The sequence below is a fragment of the Pseudopodoces humilis genome, chromosome 2 (genome assembly GCF_049639895.1).
Source record: "Pseudopodoces humilis isolate 2021_Gansu_Grassland_sample_001 chromosome 2, ASM4963989v1, whole genome shotgun sequence".
Taxonomy (NCBI): domain Eukaryota; kingdom Metazoa; phylum Chordata; class Aves; order Passeriformes; family Paridae; genus Pseudopodoces; species Pseudopodoces humilis.
Genome location: NC_142201.1, coordinates 55591620 through 55617093, shown reverse-complemented (window position 1 = coordinate 55617093; position 25474 = coordinate 55591620). Strand labels below are relative to the sequence as shown.

Genomic DNA, 25474 nt, shown 5'->3' with positions numbered 1-25474 from the left:
TGAAGAACAGGATTTGAGAGCAGCTTTAACTTTGACTAAAAGACTATCAATTTTCCATCCAAAATGCCATACATGTCTGAGAGAAATCTCATTTGAAACATTTCCAATCATGCTTAAATACAGACACCACTTTTACCCCTTTCTAGTCTTCTGCAGCCTCCTCTATCTTCTATAGCTTTGAAAAGATTGTTACTGGTGGTTTTCTGATTTGTTCTTGAATTGTACTTCTAAAGAATTAGAATTTCTGTGTTCAGAGAACAGCACCTGATTTCCCACAAGAAAGCTTTAGACTCACACTTCAAAACATGGATAGGCTTATAAAAGTAAATCAAAGACTTTTGGTCTGAAGCACCTCTTAAACTAAACACACCTACTCTGGCTATTAGTGAAAACTGGAAGAGACAGATAATCATTTATGCCAAAGGTGCCAACCAGGGTTTAGGTAGGGAACTGTTTAACAAGATCTGCTCAGGAACAAAAAAAAAAGATTAGCTCGTGGCAATTTACACAGTAAGTCATGTATCATTCTGAAGGACTACTGAAGCTCAGTCTAAGATAAAATACAGGCATATAGAGGATCATCAGACACCTCTTTTAGTAACAGGACACTCACAGTATCTGCCATCTCTTGGTACAAAAGACAATATTGCACCAGTAACTTTTAAAATGCATGGCTAAGGGGGTTTTTGAGGTGTTTCAATAGGGACCTGTTAAAATAACAACTGGCATATTCAAAGTAAAATACAAAGTAATTCAGGAAGGGCTTAGTCTTATAAAAGAACGAAAATGAGTATGTAACCTTAGTTAAAGAAAATTGTTTTGTGATTTGGAAAATGTCTTTTCTCAAGTAACGTAAAGGGTTCTGAGCATAACTGAACTTACACTTGGTCACACAAGGTTCAATATATTCCAATGGTAAAATAAAAAGCAGCAATTTGAGTTATTTTATAACTCAAAACCCCAGGCGATTAGGAAAGCTCATTTAAAAAACCTAAAATTTAAACACTTCTTTGCTGAAAACTTTAATCAGCGAAAAAGAATTCATCTATTTTGATTTTTTCTCACAGCACATTCAGATAATGAAAAAATAGAAGCTTTATTTCCAGTAAATGCTTGGTAAAGTGTGTTTTCTACATTACTTACCTGTTTTCATTTCTAACAAGCGTTTTTTCTTTTGTTGTCTCTCTAGTTTTTCTTTTTCTGCCTTCTCCTTAGCTATTTTAGCACGTCTCTGTTTTTCTTCTGCTTCCCTTCTTCTCATATTTTCTTTTACAGCTTGCTATGAAAAAAGTAATAAAGAGTTCCATTAAAATGGGAATCTTAGCAAAAACAAAGCTGAACCTTAAAAACAAAGAAAAAAAGCTTTCAAACCATATCCCCTAACTAACCTTAATTTATCAAATCAAGTATTTTACATTCCATATTTAGTACATTTTATTCAGAAGAGTAAGCAAACTCAGAATAAATACATTAAAAGCATACTAATTGCCCCCAAATGAGGATTCTAAATTCAACAAGAAATACATCTTAAGAATACATGTTAATGTAGGAAGAATTCAAACTGTCTAAAACACCTTGTTCTACAGAAATGTATGCGACCATTTGTAGTTCTAAAACAATTTCAACACTTTCTTCTTTCTCATGCTGCCACTATACCAAGCAAAACAAGGCTGCCTGGGTAAGAGTGTTGCATTTTTCTTATTCTTATCAACATATGCATTAATTCACTGGGTTTATAAATTCTGGTTAATATGAAAACAATACTGTTTATTTTGAATTATAAATATGCACTCCAAAACTTCCAATGAAGCTAAAACAGAACAATGAGTTTCAGAGTTTTGAAATAAAAATTTTGCATATTCAGACATTAAGCAAAAAAACTCTATTACATTCAATACATTTTTAACAAAAGTAATTTGGGATTATCTTTTCATTATTTTAATATTAGCTATGTACACTGGTAAACTCTCAGTGCTCTGAGAATTGATTTTTGCATTAAAGTGCACCTATTCTTCATTGCAGAAAGTTGTTTTTTCCAGAACAGTTACACAGAACCCTGTCTTTCATAATATATCAGTGTCCCCTCTTACAAAATGGCTAACATCTTCACAGGGTCTGAGGCAAAACTGCAAGTTTGCAGGGGTAATTAATGTCTCATTTGTTTTTAGCGAGAAAACATCCAGACTGCACTCAGGAAAAACAAAACAAACTTGTTTTGGATAACTGAAGAAGAATAAGCCTTCCATCATGAAAAAAAGGACAATGAAATGGATTTTTTATACAAAGCAAAACTTTATTTTCACAGTGACTCCTCCAAAGTCACTTCTGTCAAAGTTCTTGATGGGGGTGGGGGGAGGGGAGGGGAGATGTTTTCTACAAAATGCTAAAATTTTTAATTGAATTAATTTTGACAAATGATTTGCTGATTTTCAGACTGGGCAGTCTGTAGAATAAGCTACTGGATAAACTACTGAATAAAATTCAAATGGGACATGGTACTTGGCAAGTACAATATTGGCAGAAATTACACACTTTCCTAATAGAGTGACCAAGGGAATTTCTAACTTTTTCCCCAAAAATATTATCAGTAGGACTCAGCCTCAGATTGCAGTCATTCAAATGTAGATGTCTACTCTTTCTAAGCACAGGCCTGACTTAATAGCTTATACCTTCATATGCAGTGTAAATTGGATGCTTTGGAGTATCACACCTTGTCCCGAGCTTTTCTCTAACAGGAAAGTGATTTTCCACAAATTCTACGTCAAAGCTTAAAATTTCAGGCTGATGATGTCTTGGGTACTATTTAAGACACTTCTCCAGGATACTAGGTACTTCTGTTGTTATGTCTCCTTTGAGACATCAGGTAGACAGCTCTCCAAATTCCACTAAATGAATTAAATATGCATCTCCCTTGACTTAAACACAAGATTAGACACTCAAACTCTCATAAAGATATGCCCTAAGGCCAAATTCTATCCTACATGTCCCATGTGCTTTCAACATGAAATGTAAGTGGAATGCCAAGACCTAGATTTTCCAAACTGGAGGCATTCTTGGGCTCTCTCTTGTGATTTTCAGGGTTGTTTCGAATTTTTATTTAAGTATTTGCTTCATATAAAGGAAAAATAGAGTCTAGGGAACACTCTTGGTTGCTCTTCTTCTGCTTCTTGAAGTTATGTCTCTGCTGCAGAGTAACCTAGCACCAATAGGAGCAAGGGGTTTCTATACCCTATGATTAGCCCAATTAGCCTACTCTTTGACAGAAGAGCTGCTACCTCAAGGTATGTTTGCTCCCTTTCCTACAACTGGAGGAAAATTCTAACCATTAGACAATTTCTTCATCATTTTCTTGAAGGATAGAAAGCTATCCTTCAAGGAAAGGAATGAACTTTCTTGCAGTACCCGTGATGCTGTGAAAGTACAGAGGAAGGTTTACAGAGATCTCTGATACCTAAGATATTCCATTGAGTGTACCAGGAACTTAGCCGTGGAAGCTAAAGCTCTGAAGGCAAGATGCTTCAACCCTTTTTTGTGATCTGGCCAAGTAACTACTTTAATTTGGTGCTCACAGAGTGCAAATAACAGTTGCCACAACTACCAAATAGCACTGAAATACAAAATGAAGACCAAAGTTACCTATGAAACTGAAGTCTAGGGCTCCAGATCTAAACACAGAGATTTTTAAAACTTTTTCATATATTTTCATTAATTAAGAATAAAAAATATAAATATAAGTGGGAAAATACTTCCTATAAATCATTAACTTTGCATGACAACAAGGTGATGGAACTTCACTCTCCCATACCTACTGGTGACAAAAAGAGTGGTCTTTTAGTTTGAGCTTCTTAATAATCCACTGATTTTTCAGCACTAAATTTACAGGTCTTCTGAACTCAATTTTCTAAGACAACAATCACCTGCAGTTTCTGTCAGTAACAAACTCCAATACTAAATAATTCTGAAAATCGGTTCATTTGTCTCATGCTAGGCATCTCAAAAATCTTTTCTGAAAAGCCTCAGAATTGAGCAGCTACTCAAGATTTTGGTTAGTGTCATTGAATGACAGGGGGTTTAATGCCTTATCTACACATCTTTTCATATAGCCTTCAAACTGTGCTCTGCAAGACAGAATTATTAATTTTCCTCAAGGTTTCTTCTATCATGCTCATCAATAATACCTAACTGTTTTGAAGCATTAATTAATCTATCTTTATGACACTGCTGTGAAGTAGAGGCTAGCATCAGTGCTAATTTTACAGACACAGAGAAGAAATATGGGAAAATTAATGCAAAGCACAACCACTTCCTTAGAGCCCCCAACTCAACATGAACCTTAGCATTCAGAATTCTATGACATTTACATGGAAGGTATGGTTTTAAACATCAGAAATTAAAGTAATACTACTATTTTGTAATATTTATTAATTCTGAAATCTGACTACTGAGCTTCGTATTAGGCACTGATCAAGTCAGGAAAACACAATCAATGCCCTTGTTCCCAAAAATCTGGCATATATAACTTGCCAAGCAAAATTGTTGCAATGAATAATATCTAGGGTTTTAGTTGCTAAACTCTGAAGCAGCAGAGCCTTAGTAATCATTACGTGTTCCGAATGGTTGTCAAATATGGGTTCCAGTTTAAGCCCTTTTCTCAAAAGCGATGGCAATATTCATTTCAAACTGTTTCTCAGTACCTGTGAAAGAAGTCTTTTTCTCCAGGTAAATCTTCAGACCTGTCTGAAATCATTAAAAAATACAACTAACCAAGTAAAACCAAACAAGACTGGGAAACATGCAAGCAACCTAAGTACGTGTGTCGTAATGATAACTTGTAATAATTAGGCTGCAATGAGGAGTAGGTGGCAAAATGACTAAGTTAATCTTTCTACAGTTCTATACGCTTTAGTTGGATCACTCTTCCAGATTTTGTCACAAAACTCATGCTCATACAACATTGCTGCAGAAGGGTAGTCAGTAAGTTAAGCTATGTAATCAAAAGAAGCCAGATGTGACACAAATCAGCTTATTATACAAATTCATACATATAGATAAGGTTACAAAATATAACTTCTAAGAAACATTAGGCATAAAATAAACATATTGTACCATGAACATCATCCTGAAGTTGTTTAAGTCCGTTAAAAACTCCTCCACTGAAACTTTCTTCAGGTCAATGGCATAATACCCCATCACATTCTGATAGAGTTTTTCCATGTTCTCATGCATCCGTGAAAGTTTCTGAAAATCTTCTTTGGCATGAACTAGGAAGCTGTACACTGCTGTTAAGGCTGCAAGAATACTCAGTGAATCCAATCAAGCACATTGCTTTCACTTAACATTGATTTGTATGTCATACACTTTTTTTTTTTCCCACAAATAATGACCAAAATAATTCCTTCCATGTTGTATATGTTTCCTAGTATTTACTCTGTATACTAGGCCTATGAATAAATTCAGGTACTTTCAAAATATCTCAACCACTTTAAATTTAAGATTATTCAATTACTACACAATTTCTTATGAAATGAAATTAAATGTATGTAACTAACTTCAAGCACCCATGTAGTTTATTTAGTATCACTGTCTCCTTATTGAAGCTAGATGCTTAGGTATATAAATTACAAGTTCAATGTAATTTAGGTACAGATACCGATAATTAATCTGAATATTTTATCAAGAAATACTATAGCTCCTACTAAAATTAGAGTAAATATAGAAATATTGATAAACAGTATTAGAAGAAAAAAACATGAAAGATAAAAAAATTCATTGTAACAGCAATGCATTTATTTCTGTTCCTGAAGGCTGCATAAGGTATTTATGGTTTTTCTAAGGATATTTGCAATGTCAATACAACTTAATTAAATTAGAGGTGAAAACAATAAAACTACTTATATAAAAGATAAACAATTTATAAACAGCATCAAAATACTGCATAAAAAAATAAAACCCTTTATGTTTATGCAGGGCTTCAAATAATGTAGTTTGCCAAAGAAACTCAAAGACAAAATATTGTACATAGCTATTTCCTTATGTCCGGCTACTTCAGGAAGTGTGTGTTTTAATGGAATGGCAGCTAAACAAATATTTATGTTCCATTATTTTCCTACTGTAGCAAATGCTACAAAAGACAAAAAATAGCCATTTTATCTTTCCTCTCAATTACCCACCTCAACTACTGCAGAAGAGAATTTATTTTGTTTGTATGCTTGCTACTATAGATTCAATACACTGGTCATTTTAAGAAGCACAGAATTTTTAATCAAGTGCATGAAAATCTAGACCAACAGAATAGCACAGAACGTGGCATTTTTTCATAATGAATCGCATACCACTGGCCACAGTTCATTGTACCTGGCTGCACAGAACCCTCTGCAGAGCCTTTCTACTTCCAGCAGATCAACACTCCCACACAACTGATAGCCAGCTTGCTGAAGAGTGAACTTAATCCTGTCGTCCAGATCATCAATAAAGATGTTCAACAGGACTGGCCTCAATACTGAGCCCTAGGGAACTCCATTAGTGACCAGTACATATTAACATTTTACAGACTGTTTTTGCTCTTCAGGTTTTATGCAATACACTCCTTTTTTTAGTTTTGTTTACAAGCCAGATTTCATTTCAGTTGCACTGTTAAGTGTCCCTCTGGTTTGTTAAGGCTGCTTTAAAAATAACAAGTAAGAAGTTCATAAGGGTTTCTTTGTGATTTAGAATCCAGACCAGAAACTCACACAATAATGATCTCAGATATGTGCAGGAAGGGAGAAATAATGCACTTTCACAATATTCTAATTAGTCACTAATGGCTACTAGCTGATTCTGTAAGTGCAGAACAACCTCCCCTATGACAATCTTGTGAAAAAAGACTAACTAAAGTCAAGATTTCAGCAATTTAGAAAGCTGCGTCTTCCATCACCCCTCAACCATCTAATTTCAGACTTTCTCAAGACGGTTCTTTTGCCAGTTCAGGCTTCTTTCCATGCTTTTAATAACTTCACAAGATGCAGCTCTTAAGCAGCTTCAGACTGCCGGTGCTGATTGGCTGGCAACAGCTCAAAGACTGCTGGTGCCAGCCCTCTTTTCTTCTACATCAATTTGTCTCCTTTACTCAGATCCCAAGATGAGCACAGATCACAGGAAACTGATCTTTAGACTAAGATTCGTAAAAAATTATTAGGACCCTTAAAAAGCTGTTAGTAGGAAAGCAAAGAAAGTTAATGAGAGGTTTGTCTATAAATGCAGCCCAAGGACTATATAAAAAAGGATTATGAGAAACAAGACATGACAAAACACAAGCTCAGACCATCAAAAGAAATGTCACCAGTTCACAAGAACACAAACAAACGAAAACCAAAATAAATAAATAAATAAATAAATAAAATGGTGAAACTAGAAAAAAGAATTCATACATCTGGTTTAATTTTGGTCCTAAAATTCAGGATACTTATTATTTGTGATTCTTTGACTATTAACAAATCTTATAAAAAAAACACAGGTTTTTTGCAATTATGAGGGTGCTTATGTCCACAGAGTGAAGAGTAAAAAAATGAGATAAATTAGTTTGGCTGTCTCTCTATATAAATGTCTCTCTATATAAATGATATTAAACATTCCAGTATTTTTACCTTTCTAGGAAGCAATTAAAAAAAAAAAAAAAAAAAAAGTTGAAATTATCAGTAAAATATAGACTTCATCTTGTAAATTCCAGAAAATATCCTGAAAAGAAAACCTGGGGAATGGGGGAGATGAGAGAAAATTTCTGTAATACTCTTCAAGACAAAGATAAAATTAGAGCTATGTTCATAGAGCCCATATAAGCTGGTTAATTTTATATTGTTGAAAACTGATTCCCCTTGAATATCTGATGCATAATTTTAAACACGAAATATAGTATTCTGTCAAGATGTTTTGCTATCTATCATTTCAATGCCAGACACGATGAATCCTGAGATTTTTATTTTCCACCTGGTGCATTATGGGATACCCCTAAGCTCTTGGCATTCTACTGAGACTGTGCTTCAATTTAGGTATTTTTAATAACTCCTCTTCCTTTTCTCCTTAAATATGGCTTTTGTTAGCCAACTCTAGCTAAACTGGAAACAACAGGGAATACTACAGAGTAAAGCAATCCCAACTGTAATTATTATGAACAGGTTGATACATACGCATTATCAACTACACAATTCATTGGTTTTGGATGAATGAAGGCAGAAGTACAGCTGAGCTGCAACACACGTGGGAAGAAAATGAAATCAAGAAGTTTGGTATTTGCTAACTTTTTCTGAAGTGGCTTTACTTCATGGACTGCCTTTTTGGAGTCACTGGACTTCAGATTATTCTGATAATTAATGTAATACGGCAGCATTGCATGGCTGAGACAAGATCTGTAGCAAAATTTTGGTCTTGCATATTCCGGCAGCTCTTTTCACAGTGAATTGCTTGTCTGAAGTTTATATTTATTTTAATACATTGTGGTATATAAAATACTAATATAGTGCAGCCCATCAAGCCAACTAAAAGCACCTGTTACCCTAGAAAATATAATGAACAACATTTATCTCTACCAAACACTTCCTTAAAAGACACCAATATTAACTATTTGTATTTTAGCAGAATCTTTAAAAAGGAACTGAGACCACTGCTATACTAGATGACAACAGTCTTCACAAACTATGGCAAACCTTTTGAAGACCGATGCAAAAATATTTTGAGGTCACTTCAAACCGTTTCAACAAATTAATTTCTATTAAGAGCAAGAAGTGTGAATGCTGTAGGACTCTGTTAAAGATTTCCCTCATTTTGGGTAAATACTTGCAACTGTCTGACAAATACATGTCAGAGAGAGATATACCAAGTTTCAAAAGAAAAATTCTGTATCTGAATATAATAGTTCAAGAAACACATAGAAATGTTTAGATTTTTTAAATTAGTGCTTCTGAAGAGTACTTATCAAATAATACCTTTTCTTTGATTCATTCCTACTTATCTCTATGTTATAGTACTAAAATAAATTGGCACATGTTTGTATCACACAAAGCTGCCGCATCCACTGTGTATGTATCATATATTACAAGTAAAACTAGTGCTAGCTATGATACATGCCTTACATCCAGACCAGATATCGAAAGAATTATAGACTTAAATTAAATTTACATTGGTTGCCAAAGCCCTATCTCATTACCTGTCCCCACAGTTAACATCTTGACCCTCTACCAAAGAGCAACATGCAACCTTTTTTTGCCTGAAGAGCTCATGTCCTGTTATCCACAAAAGTCCTTAGGATGCAAGGATATCTTACAGATTCAGCTTATGCTGCACAGGGGGAACTTCAAACTATAAGGTCAACTGAGTAACCCACAGTTTGAAGGCACCAAGACCTGCAGCTGAAATAGGTTTCTTCTACCTCATTTGATAGTGAAGGCTCTGACTTAAATAAGTGCTGTTTCTTCCTCCCCTTTCTGAAGTGTCAACAAATCAAATGTAATTTCAAATAAACAGTTAATTGATCAAAAGAGAGGAGTTTTTCCTAGCTGAAAGGCAGTAATCAACTGACTGTCTCTCAAGTATTAGTTCCATAAGTTTCTGTAAAGAACACCATCAACACTACTTTTATCAGTAAACTCAAACTTTCTCAGCTGCTGCTTGGAAAATCAGAAGATGGGAGCTGTACTGATAAAGAGCATGTTGACTAAATCACTTTTCATATGCAATTTAAATACTCTCCATAAACCCACTAAGTTTTTTTTGGAACGTACAAGTGTATTTTGTTCACTGTGCTTTTTATGGAACACTTCACTCAATGGATTTAATACGTTAGATCAATATCAATTCAATATTCTTTGACTTCCCTAATTAAAGGAAATAGAAGAATTGTGATAATAACTATTTCTTTTCAGCTAGCATACACATGATAGCTCACAAATTAACACAATCTAATATATAGGAGAAATATTCGTAATTACAGACTTTGTCAATAAAAGAGTGAACCAACTGTGCATGTCTCTGACTTCTTAAAGAAACAAGAATGCTAATCAGTTCATTAGGGGGCTTTGGGTTGTGATATTTAGCGACAGGATGTAATGGCCTGCTTGTCCATGGAGCTTAATTGTAGCCAGGATGAAAAATTATTTTCTACAAAGCACTATCCTTCCTTTTTAAGACGTCCTGCTGGTTTCTTTTTATGAGCTGCATGCTTTTCAAGACATCAGCACCATTCAGATTTCCTTGTCATAGGAAAAAAAGTAAAGACAGGCCCAGGTTTCATCATGCTGTGCAGGATTATCTAACCTTTACATCAAACCTTTTCTGCTTTGTAATTTATTGAAGTTCCTGTTTTTCTAAAAGTGAGCTGCTTTAATTAGTGTGTTCACAGACATGACTAAAAACCATATGCAACTATGCTGTTTAGAAATTGCTGTCTGTCTTCTGGGTCAGGTAGCAGGTGAGGGTAAACTACTTCTGTTCATAATATTGACTATTCAAAGCATTGCATTTGACTAGTCTAATACAATGAAATTTGTAGTCTAGCTGGTGTAGGGACTCAAAGAGCACAGTTGCCTGTCTCAAACACTCTTTAGGCCACAGAAAGACACTGCACAGAAAGAAGCAACAGGATGTTTCTAACCAGGCAGAGGTGAGATCTGGGTAGCACATCCTGGTTAACACTTCCAGACAAATATTCCCACTGTGGCAAACTGTGCAAAGAAGCAACTGCAAATACAGGTATCACTGGTCAAAGAAAGATCACCCCAAGTTATGGGACAGACAGGCAACTGTGACCACTGAAGATGCCCCTCCCCAAATATGTCTCCTAGGGACTATAAATAAAGCCACTGTGACAGGAACTCAAGATAAGATAAAGATGGTACTCTTGTCAGGGTGTTATCTCAGACCTAGGGGAAGGTAACAAAGATGGGGCAGAAGAATGTATCTGTGATAATGGACACAAAGAATGCAGGATTTCTGGTCCACAAGGAAAGCCAACTCAGCAACTGTGCTGAAATCAGCTCCAGTTGAAGAAGATAATTCTGGCAGGGGAAGATCACAATCCACTGAACCAAGAAACGGACCAACTCTAACGAAGAGAAAGACTGAGCATGGGATTAACAGTAAGAGAATTGTGTAGCCAGTGAGCATCAATTAATTTCTTTGCTAAAATGTATAAATAGTGAAAAGTTTTGATTGACCTCAGGACACACCACCACCAAGAAGCCCCAGGTGAAGAGACTAACAGTCTCTGGATCCATTTGCAGGGACTATCTCCTGCTTTACATCGCCCTTCCTTTCCCCCTACCCACCCCCATTTACTGTCAAATAAAATGTGCATTATTGACTTCAGCATATGGTCTCAGGTCACTAAACGGATTTTAACAGTTGGTTTTACCTGTACTGATTTATTCTAAGTAAGACCAAATATTTATTTTGCCTGTTTCTGACAGCAGTCAATACTCAACCACGGGAAAACAAGGAGGAAAGGAAACTTGGCTAATATAGCATGATAATTCAAGTGATGTAGCATTCAGTTTCTAGCAGTTTGTATGTTAGTCATTCTTCTGACCTAAAGCTACCTCTGGGCTACTGTGTTTAATAGCTCCTGATGTACAATCTTTAGCCACCTACCTAAGCCTTATATGAAATTCATTCCCACTTTCAGTTTAATTGTCTGTTGTCTATGAAAACATTTCTGTAAGTATGTTTTAGCCTGCTGGACAGTATTTCAGGCGGGAGGAACCCTTGGTTATTTACAGACACAAAGTATATATTCTTCTCTTTCCTCCTGTATGGGGCACAAAATTACAAGCATTTTTACTGTATTTTCTTAAATCTTTTATTTTCCACTGTCAGAGTGGAAACTCCTTCTGCATAACCTGTTGCCAGTTGCTGCTCATTGCCACCATCTCTGACATACCAGTAGATATATACTACAAAAACTGATGATGTAAGAGTATTGCTGATTTTTACAGCATCTTGTTGTTTATGTTTTCTGCTTGTTCTCAACTAGAATTGTTCCCAATCGTTCTAATACAGTATTTCTCCTTTAGATCTATTAGTCTATAATCATTGAGCTTCACTTGCTGCCTTGTCAGAATCGGCCAGTATCTCCCTTTGTCATGAGGATTTTTTTCAAGGATGTTAATCCAGACAAAAACCCCACTTTTTAACCTAAGAAATCACTTTCCTATAAGTCTGTTGAAACACCTTGTTGAAATATGGATGGAAATTCACTTATGCTCTACTGACTTCTTACCTTTATCTGCATGCTGCAACAGACCTGAAAAGGATGGATTCTCTTTACAAAACATACAATGACTCTCCTCCATCACATTTTATCTCCAATTAATACATGTTAATTTTGTATTTAGTCTTCATAATTTTCTCGGTAGAAAAGCCTGATGCAGATCCTCCTTGTAGCCCTTCTAAAAAACTTGTGGGCTTCTTTTCAGCTTTGACCTGGTCTAGTCAAAGGTGTTCCTACCTACAGTAGAGGGCTTGAAACCAGATGATCCTTGAGATTCCTTCCAACCAAAATTATTCTATGATTCCTCAATTGCATGATTCCTTTGTGCTTTCAGCTAGTTTAGTTCATGTAAGAATCTGTAGTCCATTAAGTATATATTTGAGTTAATTTTGAATTTTTTCAAGTACATTGTGACCACTGTTTACTCCTGGGGATTTATTGCTATTTATTTTATATTAAGAAAAACAATTAAAATGATTCCTTCATTTAACATCATCCTCCCATTTAAAATATTATACACTAGGGTCAACTGAAGTCCTCCCTAAAGAAAACTGATGCAAAGAACAAATTTAACTTTATGGCTATGAACTATCTTCTTGACAGACACTGATAGTTCACATCTTCTCTGGCAGGATTAGAGCTTTTGAGATGCCTGAAAAAGATGAAGTGTAGATCCTCCTTTGCATTTCCCAAGATGATCACTATCCTTTTTAGGTGATCAGTAAACTGCTCTAATGGTCTTCATATATGGGGATGGAATTTCAATGCCTGAAAAAGTTTATGCTACTTATTGACAAAGTCTGCCTACTTACTCTGCCTTAAATACAATCTAAAACTTTTTATCACAGTATTCCACGCACTTCTGCCAGGAAGTTTCATAAAATTCCCAAAATGTCAGTAACACAAAGGGAAATGAGGAATTCTACAAAATCATTTTTGGATTTTAGATGATTTGTATTAGCATATAATGTATATAAATTACATCTTTATTTGTGCACTTTTCTCCTGCTGGAAGGTTAAGATAACCCACGGTGGCCAGAGAAGGCCTGAAGCTAAGTCACAAACACTTGGGTTGCAGTGCATCTAATGAAGACAGAACTGGCCCTCACACAGGAAGAATCAGTACATCCACTTAGCCTCGGGGTCACTTGCCATGGCTCAGATGAGATGAATTAAGAGGACTGTGTCCTGAGACCCCAGCCTTTGCATACAACAAAGCAGTTTTCCAGCTAGGTAACAACCTAGCCATGCCTGCAGAGAAACTTTCAACCTGTCTGTTCATGTTTCCGCTTCCAGATTAGTCTTGGTGCCAAGCATATATGGCCAACATTTACTAGAAAGGTTTAAGTGAAACAATGCCTTTTTTTTCCAGTTTAATTAATTATCTTTGAGTCACAAGGTGTTCTTATGAAAGTCAGGCAGTGAAGTTGGTTGCATGATTTGGAATAAATAGTGAGAAAAATAATTTTGGCAAAAATAACACCAGAAAAAAGTTTTCATAGGCTATGAATCTCATTTCTGAAATAACAGAAATTTTCTGGTTCTGTGGTTGCATGTACAAAAACATTAACAATGGTAATGCATACACTAGAAAACAAAGAGACACAGAGTGACAGACATGTTTTTCTAAGACACTCTGACATAAAAAATACCATGTAACACTAGAGTGCTTAACATCCCTATTATAACTTCTTTTCACTAAGAAACTCATATACAGCATAAAAACCAGCAGTAAGCATTTTTGTCCTCATTCATTCCACTTCAGAAGAATCCTTTAATTGGACTGCTCATGTATTTAGTCTTTGAGAGGAAAAACAAGTTATATTTTTCAAAAATACATGCTACAAACTAGACAGAAGTTATGTAAAGAAATTTAAAACTAAAAGCAATGCAGTTAAATTACTCTGGGATTTTTCATTTGTTTTTTTTTTTAAGAATGCTCTAAAGGATATTGACATTTTTACTACAAACTTATCGTGCTTATCTTCAGGAACTGGAAAAGTCTGCAAATCCTTCTCAAGCTGTTGAAGTTGCCTCTCCATATGCTTCAGGCTCTTCTCCAGGTTCTCTGCTGAGACTAAAATACAGAACATTCGTTCTGTTAACACACTGAACAAAAACCATTGTTTTCAAAATGCAAGAGTTAAAACCTTAACCAAGTCACCATACTACTTTGTTAATTCTGAAATAAAAGCACACTGAACAAATTACAATGCAAGATGAGGAGGTCACTCTACATGTTCAGCTCTCCTGAATGCAGACTCCTTATTCTCACTAGATGTATGCTGTTTGAATGTTGTATTTTCGTTTGTTTTTATGCCCAAGACATATGACAGTCTGTCTCTTCTGACTAACCAAAGGACAAGTTTTCAAGATATTCTAAGAGCCACAAAGCTTTCCTGCATCTCATTCTATTGAAACAGAAAATACAAACGTTTTTATGAAAGACCATGAAGAAAATAAGATCTTCAAACACAGAAAATGGGGCCATTAAACACCTATGCGTGAAACCTAAACCTCAGTTCTCTAGTTTAAAAGCACTATGTATGGTAAAAGACACAACAGAATTTGTTGGAGCAAAAGTGCTTGCCAAGCACTTGAGAGCATAAAACAGAGCAACACAGGTGCATAGAAAAAAAAAAGTGGAGCTGAAACATCAGAGATTTATAGAAGGATTAACAAAATGTGTAAATTTTCTTTGCCAGGAAAAGAGATAGAACTTCCATTTGAAGCAATGAATGTAAAGTTGAATGCTTGATCTGTAAATAGTTCATTGAAATATCAAAATGACCAGAGTAATCTGAGGACAGCATGTATTCTATTTTAGATCTATATTATTGCCATTGGTAAAAACTTATTTTCGATTATTTATGTAGTCAGCATTTATTTAAATTTGATAGGAGCAATATATGAAGATGTAAGAATGCACTGAATTCTAGTCTAATTACTTTTTTTTTTTTTTTAATTATTTATTTCATTCATAACACACTGTAAATATCTGTAGAGGTATAGTTACCTTTATACTTTAATCTTCATCTTAAAAAAACAACTCCTTGGAGAAAGCATGTGTCCCTATGATGTTACTAGGATCTCTAGTGGATCCATAATTTCATCCACCAAATAGTTATGTGAGAGATAAAATACAACGAATAAACACATCCTTCTCTGATAAAAGCTTGACAGAGTCCCCAAATGACCACAGTAAAATTCTGCATGGCAACTACAATCCCATTCACAGCAGAAAGGTTAAATAAATAAAATTATCCACAGCAATATGATAAATGGCTTTATAATCACCATTTTTAAAAGCCTCTAGTTACTTTAAAAAATAGTTTCTCAATTGTATGTCAGACTTGCACATTTTGACTCAGCAATTAGTAAGCCGAAATTGTCACCAGTTAGGTTGGTTGGCTTCAGTAGTTAAAAAACAGCTTCTGGGGAGCATGACTAAAATTAGAAGCTGACAATGGTGACTAAGAAGTGTTTCAGTCTTCAGTGGCCTCAGAAACAAACCTGATTTTAATAGAAAGTCATACTTCTGCTGTCATGAGAAGCATCTGAGGGTTAGGCAGACACCTAACCTCATTTTAAGTCACTGATTTACTTAGAAAGATGCTGAGAAACACAGAATACAACAACTGATTGCCTGAGTGCCGAATTGAACTACTGACTGGAGTCTTCACAAGACTGTTTATCTTGCATAAAAGTTGATAGTATAAATGAATGTGACATGTACATATAGTACATATAGTACATACAGTACATAATGTCAAAATTATGAGAGCTGGAAAGGAACACCAATTTAAAAACAATACAAAAGCCCAACCCACCAAAAAATCCTCTACACCAACTGCAGGTAGCAGCTGAGTAACAGCGACACTTTTACTCAGATGAGAAACCCAGCAAAATAACTCACTGCCTAGAGTTGATTAACAGATTCTATACAAGAGATTTTCTCAAGCTCTTGCTTACAGCAAAGCCAGTTTATCACTCTAGTACTTCAGGATTTTTGACATTGAACATTTCTACATTTGATCAAGAATCTTTGTATCTCTATTTTGTCCTGAAGTTTTTTTGGTTTTTTTTTCTCTGTCATGATCTTAGAACTTGAACTTAAGATTTCAGCACGCCTTTGATTTCAGGAGTGTATAACTGTTAGATATATTTTCCCTTAAGACTATATTTCTGGTGATAGCCTCAAATAAAGGCTAGCTCACAATATGCTGCTATTAAGTTTGGTAATATTGTCTATATTGTCTTTGCAGTTTGGTTTTTTTTTCACTTTGTCTTTGCAGCTTTTTATACATAAATTTATATATTTCAATTTAGTGAAAACAGATTAAATCCAAAAATCAAACCTCTAAATATAACCAGCTCTTCCCAAGAAAGATCATATAAATAATTGCCAATGTTTTCTTGTGTGCCTCTGAGAGACATGGTATAAAATCTGAAGGGACATAGAAGAATGGCAGAAAATGAAAAAAAATCCTTAACTTCATACCCTAATCCTGGAAGGATTCACAAATAAACCCAAGCCAAACTGAAGCACATAACCCATATGCTAGCTAAAAAACAAAGTCAAACCCTGGGGTTATGAATGTTAGTGAGCCCACAAGGCCAAGTTGTTTGCTGAATACAATGAATGTGTGCCTAAACAATCTCTACTTACACCCACTCACACCCCCTAAGCTCTCACAGCCCTGTTCCAGAATGGCTCCTGCTATTTTTATAAGCAATAATTAGATTTTCCACCATCTGCTTTTCATGGTTAAAACAACTTCATTCTTAGGGCTTCCTCTTCTGAATCTGGTTTTCTATTATCACAATGATTCTGGAAGCTTCTTCAGCTGCTTCTGTTTTCAAATATTTCTGCACAGTGTTTCAGGTGATGACTCACCAGCCCTTTAATTTTTGCATTACAGTTTCTCCAGTTATTCAGGGAATAACTTATCTCATTAATTTACAATAAAATATTCTTTTTTTTCTTGACCAAAGGCCTTAAATGATCTTGTACTTCATGGTATTGATTTTTGTTTCTTTTATTCTGCTTCCTAAGGATCACTCAGTGATGACAACCTGATACCCCTCTCATCTGGCAGACTAACCCTGTGTCAGACATACACATTGGTGCAATACCACAATTTATTTTTTTTACCATGATCCTTTTAAGAGAGTATTTTGTTTCTTCTACTTTTTAGTCTAAAGAATATTCTCCCATTGTAAATAAAATCAAGTGCTTTACTGAGGTCAACATGGAATTATGGGATTGAAAAAAAAAAATTGATAACCAAAACTACCAATAAGTTCATTTTTATTTTATGCTACTCTCATTAACCTCTCTCTGTGTTGGATTATTTTTTCCTCTATAAACCTTCATATTGACATAGTCAGATTAAGAGACATGATATTGCTCAAATCATTCTTTTTTCAGTTTCTTAAATATTCTATAGTAGCAGAACATCACTATAGTCACAGCAAAGCTTAGTAAAAAACGTACTTTAAACTTCTAGGTTTATCTCAGCTATCTCAGGATGCAGAATATGAAACTAGTATTTACAGTATGATATTACAGTACTGTGATTTTTTTCTTTCAAAAAATTCCTGTGGAGAATTTTCACTCCCCTTTCTCCCATCCCCGGATCATTATTCTTGCTTAAAAATAAAACAGTATTTAATCTAGCTCTGAAAGTATACCTGTTTTATCTTAAATACAAGAAATAATTCTCCAAAGTGATGCAATACTTGCATGCTCTCTCCTTTTTATTTCTGCAAACCTTTTGCTACTTTTTGCATCAGTCAATATTTCAAACATCTTATGTGCCCACCCTCTGTGACAATTTGCTTAGATGTTGCAATTTCCGAATCATGATGCTCTTCCTCTTGCCCACAGGTACTGTGCTATTATGGCCCCTTTATTCTGTAAGAATGATAGTGACAAACTGACCTCTAGCTTGATACAAAAAATTATACCGTATTATTAAAAAAATTCTGGAAATATACTATTGGTCTTGCCATGTGAATATCACAATGGACTGATGGAGTTTATCAAATAATTCTCTAAAACTGTCATCAGATTGTAAATGCAGCATTTAAAAGCTAAATGACAAAATATAGCCAAAAAAAGCCCAAAAACCAACAAGGAAAAATTCACCCATATTTTCAGGTGGATTTAGAGTACTAACAAAGAACTATTGCAGAGGAAAAGTATTGAGTGTTTCTCACCAGCAAACACCAGCAAAGGTCTGAAATATCTATTAACAGTGGCAAAAAATCTACTTGGATATACTCAAGAGTCACACAGCACTGAAAATACAGTATTTTTGCTTTTTTTTCCCCCCAAAATAATGATTTCCCTTGTCTCTACAGCCATTTTTTGGCTTTCTTGCCTTTTTTCTCCCCTTTCTTCTTTGTGTGTGTGTGCCTAAGGTGCACACAACTCTCTTTTTGAGATCTTCTTTTTCCCCAAAGCTCTGACAATGCCACTGGCTCTTTAGCACTCAGACTTTCCCTTCTTGGCCAGAGCAGATTTCAACTGCACACATGAAAAAAAGCAGCTAAGTAGGGCTTTTGTCTCCTATTTTGAATTCAAAAATGAGCACTCTAATGTAGTGTAATTGGTAAATGATGTGGAAGCATTTTTGTACCCAGTTCACCAACAATAATATTACTATCATAATATTACATAGTAGTGTTAGGCGTCAGATCTTATAGCAGCTCTGCCCTATACTACCTCTACATGAACCCTGGCCTGCTGGACTTGTTATAATCTTCAAGAGCCTCCTGGGAGAAATGCAGTCTGACACCACATCTCTTTTTATAATGTACAGTTTAAGCTCAGAAATTGTTAATACGGGAAACAGCTGGAAACAGAAACACCTGAATGACAATTCATTGACTGTCAGTTATTCATCACTGAGCTGCTACCGAAAGAAAGAAGCAGCTGCTAAGCCAAGTTACAGGATATAGCGCCAGCCCCGAGCATAGGGATCAAGGTCCCTCAGTGTTGTACAGCACACAGTGATACGGTTCAGTGGTGGATCAAGATCTGTCAAGAGACAAAACCATCTCATAAAAGAAGAAATTAAATTCAGAGCAGGAAGCAGAAGACCCTTGCATCAGTTGCAGCTTCCCTTGCTGAAGAGTTCTTGAGCCTAACCACCTGCTTCCTTGGGGACCACAAAGTGCTGAGCTGACTGCAGCGTGTTGTATACTTGCAGAGAGTTTAGGGTATGATTGTTAATAACTACCTGTTTTAAATATGCAGTGAGAGTGGTTAATAATGATTCAGAATGAACTATTAGCATGGAATGGCAATGAATATCAGTCTAGTAGAGTTAAAAACAACAAGTTTAAAAGTGGCCACATTTATCAGTCTTCTACCCAATATTGTCATTCTAACTCCCTAAGGTATATAGGTAACAAGCCACACAAGTTTACATGTACATCTAAATGCATTTTCAGCACCTTCCTACTCATTAAAATTAATCTTTCTCACCCTCAAGGGTCTATATATATGCACAATGCATACAGCATTTTTTTTAATTGCCTTTTCCATAATTTTAAGGTTCCTCTTGCAATTGAATTCTGTGTAACCCATTTGATATTTTTTTGCTTCCAGCAGGTATCCACATTTTCCCCTACAGAATACATAATTCTGAAGGCCTGAAAATAAGAGCCAAATCAAAACCCAAGCAATCCACAGCATAAATACATTTAGTAGTACTGAGGAATTTGTCATTAACTTAGAAAGTCTCCAATGAGAAAAACACCCTTTCCTTAAGATATACAGAATTCTTATGGCAAATATATTACTATTTTCCTCTCATGCTGCCCTAATGTTTTTGCATTTTAGAGGTGGGAGTGTCTTACTTTCCATTAATATAGTTTAAACTTAACATTTTCAATTTGGTTCCTAGCTTTTTTTTTTATTTTGAAGTGAAATTAATTATTCAGAAAAAAACCAAGGTTTCAAAAAAGAGAAAATGGATACCTTACTTCTAAAGTTGTGATGAGTTAATGTCTTTTAGTGAAAGGAAAATCTACAGCTTTGTATGTTATTACAATATGAAAGACTAGATACACTGTTACATGTAAGGTCTGTGTAAATTAGAGTCAATCAAGTAAAACAGCAGCCTGCATAAATGCAACATATAAATCTTTATAATGCCATAAAAGAAGAAATTAGTAAATTGTACTGAATTACCAAAATATTTCTTGTGTGGAATACTAACAGAAAAGCAGGAAAGTCATTATGTTTAAAAGAAAAGACAGCTTTAATTATATAAATCTTCAGGAACTGTCATATCTGTAGGCTCATTAGCTGCAATGAAAGTTCCTCCTGCTGATCTAAGAGCACTTAGAAAACAGGATTTGTTATACTTCAAAGTAAAAAGGTATCTTTAATTCATGTACTGTAACAGTGAATTAAATCTACTTCTAGTATTACAAAAGTAAAAACTAAAACTTTAGCATACAATGGAAAAAAACCAAACCCACATATTAAATACCTTAAATACCCTGAAGCAAATTTCAATTGCACAGGTTATATGTCCCTTACTGTTTGCCTCTCAAAATTAGATTAAAAAAAAAAAAAATTCCTGCAACAATTAATTTACATACTGTGATCATTTAATCATTTATAAAATCTGTTAGCTTCACCATTAACTTGGTGCAGTCACTTGTCACTGCTCTTGAAGTCTTACAAGCTATTTTAACACCTTACTGTACGATCACTGGACAATGTTCAATGAAATTAAAGAAGCATGAATGTTTCTTCTGTATAAAAAGTATAAAAAGAAAAGTTGCTGAACATTGTAATGTTCTAATGTTCACCATTTTGAATAAGAAATAACTTGAGACTTGAGACTCAACAATTACCTGAAGATGATCAAGCCAAAACTAACAAGTGTACGGTATAGTTCCATTTTTATATATAAATACATATGTTCAACTTCAAGTTTTCTGTTAAGATTGTTCAAATGACATTTATACATCTTTCTACCACATTAATTTTGATTTATAATTTAAAGGACACTTGCTGTCAGTCACCCCAGGACACTTGCAAATAATACTTTTATGCCAGATAAAAAAAAGTGAAGTTATTGAATCTGAAGACATGAATATGCAGACAGCTAATAAAACCAGCTCAATAAAAACCAGATTGCAACAATGGTATAGGAGAATATTCTTGTGTAACTTCATTGATTTCTTCTTGGAAAGTACTTTTAAAAATTACTTCAGAAAACAAAGTTCAGTAAAATCACAAAGGGAATTTACTCCCTGCACAAGGCCCTAACCTTTGCCAGGACAAAAGCTAGAGAAGAGGATTTAAAAACAAGTACTGGAACAAAATACTATCTTCATGGTTCAGGGAAAAATTGAACAATATATTAGTATGATACAAAAGCAGAAAAAAGTGATGTTGTTTCTTCATCCAATAACTGCTGAACACAGCAGCACATGTGTGAATAGAACCTTTCTATTGGATGACAAGAAAAACCAAGGCTGACTTTCCTCGCTTCTGTGCTATCAGCAGCCTGTAATCCTTAGATGTAACATTTGGATCCAGTAGTTTTTTAGACTTACTGGAAGTGTGAATTTCCCCCTAGACATGCAAATCAGGATGGATTATTTCTACTAAACCCTAAATTACAGTATCTTAGAATGGAGGAAATCCTCTAAGCCCTCAGTACCAAAGCTCTGTTCTACGACAAGTTTTTTTTTTCTAGAATATATTTGACTATATAAAAGATTTTTGATGACTTCCCCTTTATCATTGTTCCTAGTAGCTGTAATGATGGCTTGTAGTATCTGCTGTAATATCTGCTATGATTTCCCACCTCTCTTGGTCAACTTGTTAGACTTCATCAGTGTATGAGTAATACAAGAGACCATTAGAGTAGATGTGGCTGAAGAGATTCACAGACCTTTTTAACTGACCTGCTAAATTCAAGCAAAAATTGCAACTTCATTAAAAATTTACTGTACAAAAGTCGGTGCATATTAAATCAACTTGCTTCATAAAAATGTACTTTTGCAGAAGTACTAGAAGCTTTAAAAAAAACTCCATGAGTTACAGTTTTTGTGATCTCCTGGGTTTTCCAAAATTCCAGTGCAGCAGGAGTCTTTCAAAAACAGAATGGAGTTCTGCAGGTAGGGAAACAAGTATAAACAAACACACTGATAAGATAATCTGTTAAAGATATCCTAAACCTTTGTTTTTTTCATAGAGTAAAACTGAAATGCAAAATGCATCTCATAATACACTGTAGTAAATTCAATATATAAACTTGAAAACATGATCATTGATTTCCATGCTACCTCATACTGAGTGAGATCAAAGACTAGTCAACTAGTCATTACCAGACGCCTAGAACAAAACAGGAAGCCTGGGCAAACTGATAATTTCACTGGCTACTCTTTGAATGGTCAGTGATTTAGACCTCAGAATTTTTCCAGGAAACTCATCAGTGTCATATAAGACTATTGTCTACACTGAAAATCCTGCCTTCTAATAAGGATAAAAAAAATTCAACCACAATACAGACAATAACATATTAGTGATGAAAAAAAAAGATCACTGACCAGTTAACTGAAAATACTGCCAAGCACACTAAATTAATATACAGCAGAAACTGTTGTTATTACCAGTATAAACTGGTGAAGTTAGGTGAAGGGCTTGAAGCATTTGACAGCTATATAAAAATAATTGAACTTTTCAGGGATTATAATACACTGAGTAAAACTGGAAATTTTAAGAACCAGAAAGTGAAGTCTATGTAAGTGAGCACTATTTCAAGTCCTCTCTCAGAAGCAGGTTTTGCAAAGCTGTAATTCGTGGCAGGGAGACTGACTGAGGCATGAGAGTGACACCGTACAATGCATTATAAATAAACTGTGATATTTTCCAAACTGACATAAACTAAAAAAAATTTAACTGAGCCCATCCAGTCATTTTTTCCTGCTGGCGTAGGACAGTGACAAGGTAGCATTAATTTCTACCTCTATGATTCATCTGTTTAAATTACATAAACTGATAAAATGTGGAAAAGGCACTTTTAATTAAAAAATTAATTTCAAAAAACTCTGCTGGTGCTTAAACAGAGATTCCCCATATTCTATATTGCACGATGAAACCACAGATTTTTCCAGACTTCCAAAGTTATTGTTGCATGAAAAAGATACATGTAAGAAAGACAAAACTGTCCCATGTTTTGAAAAAAATAAAATAAATTAAAAGTGAGGCCATGACAGCCTTTCTATACGTCTGAATTAGAAGACAGTGAGTGACACACTTATAAAAGATCAAAGATTGGAATTAAGATCTGGTAACGGAAAAGAACTTTTAAAAGAAATCCTGCATGGAGAATGGTTCTAGAAGATATGTTAGAAGAAATGCAATGAGAAGTCCTGTAGTAAATGTTAGAGGACCATAGAATAAGTATATTCAAGACCATTCACAGCAGCTCAAATTACTTATCTGTAATTAATATCTATTTTTTAAATACTGTTAGTAAAAAATAAGCATCATCTTATTCTGAAGACACGGTAATGCGTCAAAATCAAAACTTTTAGTTAGTTACACAAACCTTTACTAGCTTTATCCAAATGCTGAAAATCCTCAACAAAATTCAGGACATCCTGATAGCTTTCTTCACACACTTCTACAAGAAAATGGAGCAATGTTGTTTTCTGGTCTGCCGACTTTGTATCCTTCAGCTGGGCGGGGGAAAAAAAAGAAATGCAAAAACACTGAGACAAACTTTTTTTCTGGCCATAATTTATATATATTAGTAATTATTCATCCAAGAAAGGAAACAACGAACTGTTAGAATATTTTTTTTAAAGACAGCAATGGCTTGTTTCATTTTCCCCCATGTTAAAAATCCCGAGAAAGGTCACACTAATTCTTTTTTCATTCAATGCAATATTTGTGTTCAGTATTCAAAAACAGTACACATATTTTTTTAAAAAATGTAATTATTTTAACAATACAGGAATATTTACAAAACTATGAACAAGCACATGAAAGTGTAAAAACGAAAAAACAAAGTTAAATCAGCGAAATCTAACTAATGCTAATAGTTATCTAACTAAAATAATGCACATATCCAATGCAATAAATTATTTCATTCTTTATGTATGAAATTAACTCCAGCCTAAAAATATTTATGTAGTGGAAGCTACACAATACACAATATACACAAGTTCTTATCAATTCTCAATACAGTAAATAAGAGTTCATAGGTCTCATTGTTTCAAAATGCTGACTTCAAGAATTCTTAAACATTAACCTTTCTTTCTGGACTATATACATATAAAATTATTTTCAAGCCTGGCCACTTTAAAACTTGCAGCTACTTGTGTAAAAACACTAACAATTGATAAGCGACAAGCACTTTCATTGTAGTCTTTCAACTGAGACATTCTTTTAAATCAAAGATATTTTTATAAATAGAAGATGTCATCACATATGAAAGTTTTTCTTCACTACTTAAGAACTATTTCTACATAAAAAAAATTTAGCAGGAAAAGTATAAAAGCATAGTAGCATATGTATAGATATGCATAGATACAGCAAAGTAGGCACAAAGTAAACATGAGAATAAAAAGGGCTACCACAATTGCACAGTGTCCCTCTGAATATCAAGACACAGTCCTTAACACAGTGTTGATATTTCATAATTAACTTTAAGAAGTCTTTTTATTTTCAAAGATCAAAATGCTCCTATGCTGAGATACAATCTCCCAGAGCATTCATGTTTTCCTTCAGAAAAGTGGATTAATAATAATGTGTTTCATTTCCAGAGAATGGAACACATATATATCAAAACCCAAAAATATATTCTAAGATCCTTACTGTATGTAATGTTATAAAATATGTTACTTCTATTGTATTGGGAATCTCAGTGCAAGATGTCTCAATAACACCACAAAAAATTTCTACAATGTGACACTGTGATACATGTAATACTGTGATACATAACAAAAGTTAGCTATAAATATAAACCTGTGTTATAAACATGCATATAATTTTAATACATTAGTATTTAATGAATGATTGAGTATTAGCTTATCAGTATTGTATCTCTCTTCTGAGATTACTCACGGCTGCTCTCTGATATAGAAGAACTAGTAGTCATTCATTCCATACTTTCATTATCTATATACATCAATTCTCTCTCCTATATCTAGTACTCCATGGTTATCTTCAAAATCTTAGTAATAATTAATAAA

At 34.5% G+C, this 25474-nt stretch overlaps 1 protein-coding gene across 5 annotated transcripts in view; it reads right to left on the bottom strand.

Annotated features, from left to right (window-relative positions):
- DIAPH3 (diaphanous related formin 3) overlaps positions 1-25474 on the bottom strand; it is a 203065-nt gene that overhangs the window by 71675 nt on the left and 105916 nt on the right. For all 5 annotated transcript variants that reach the window (XM_088051853.1, XM_014255268.2, XM_088051854.1 and 2 more), the window contains 4 exons: positions 23827-23956; positions 14191-14315; positions 5107-5271; positions 1144-1279 (listed from right to left, as the gene is read on the bottom strand). In XM_088051853.1, coding sequence (XP_087907979.1) covers positions 1144-1279; positions 5107-5271; positions 14191-14315; positions 23827-23956 — 556 coding nt within the window. The remainder of the gene's footprint in view (positions 1-1143; positions 1280-5106; positions 5272-14190; positions 14316-23826; positions 23957-25474) is intronic.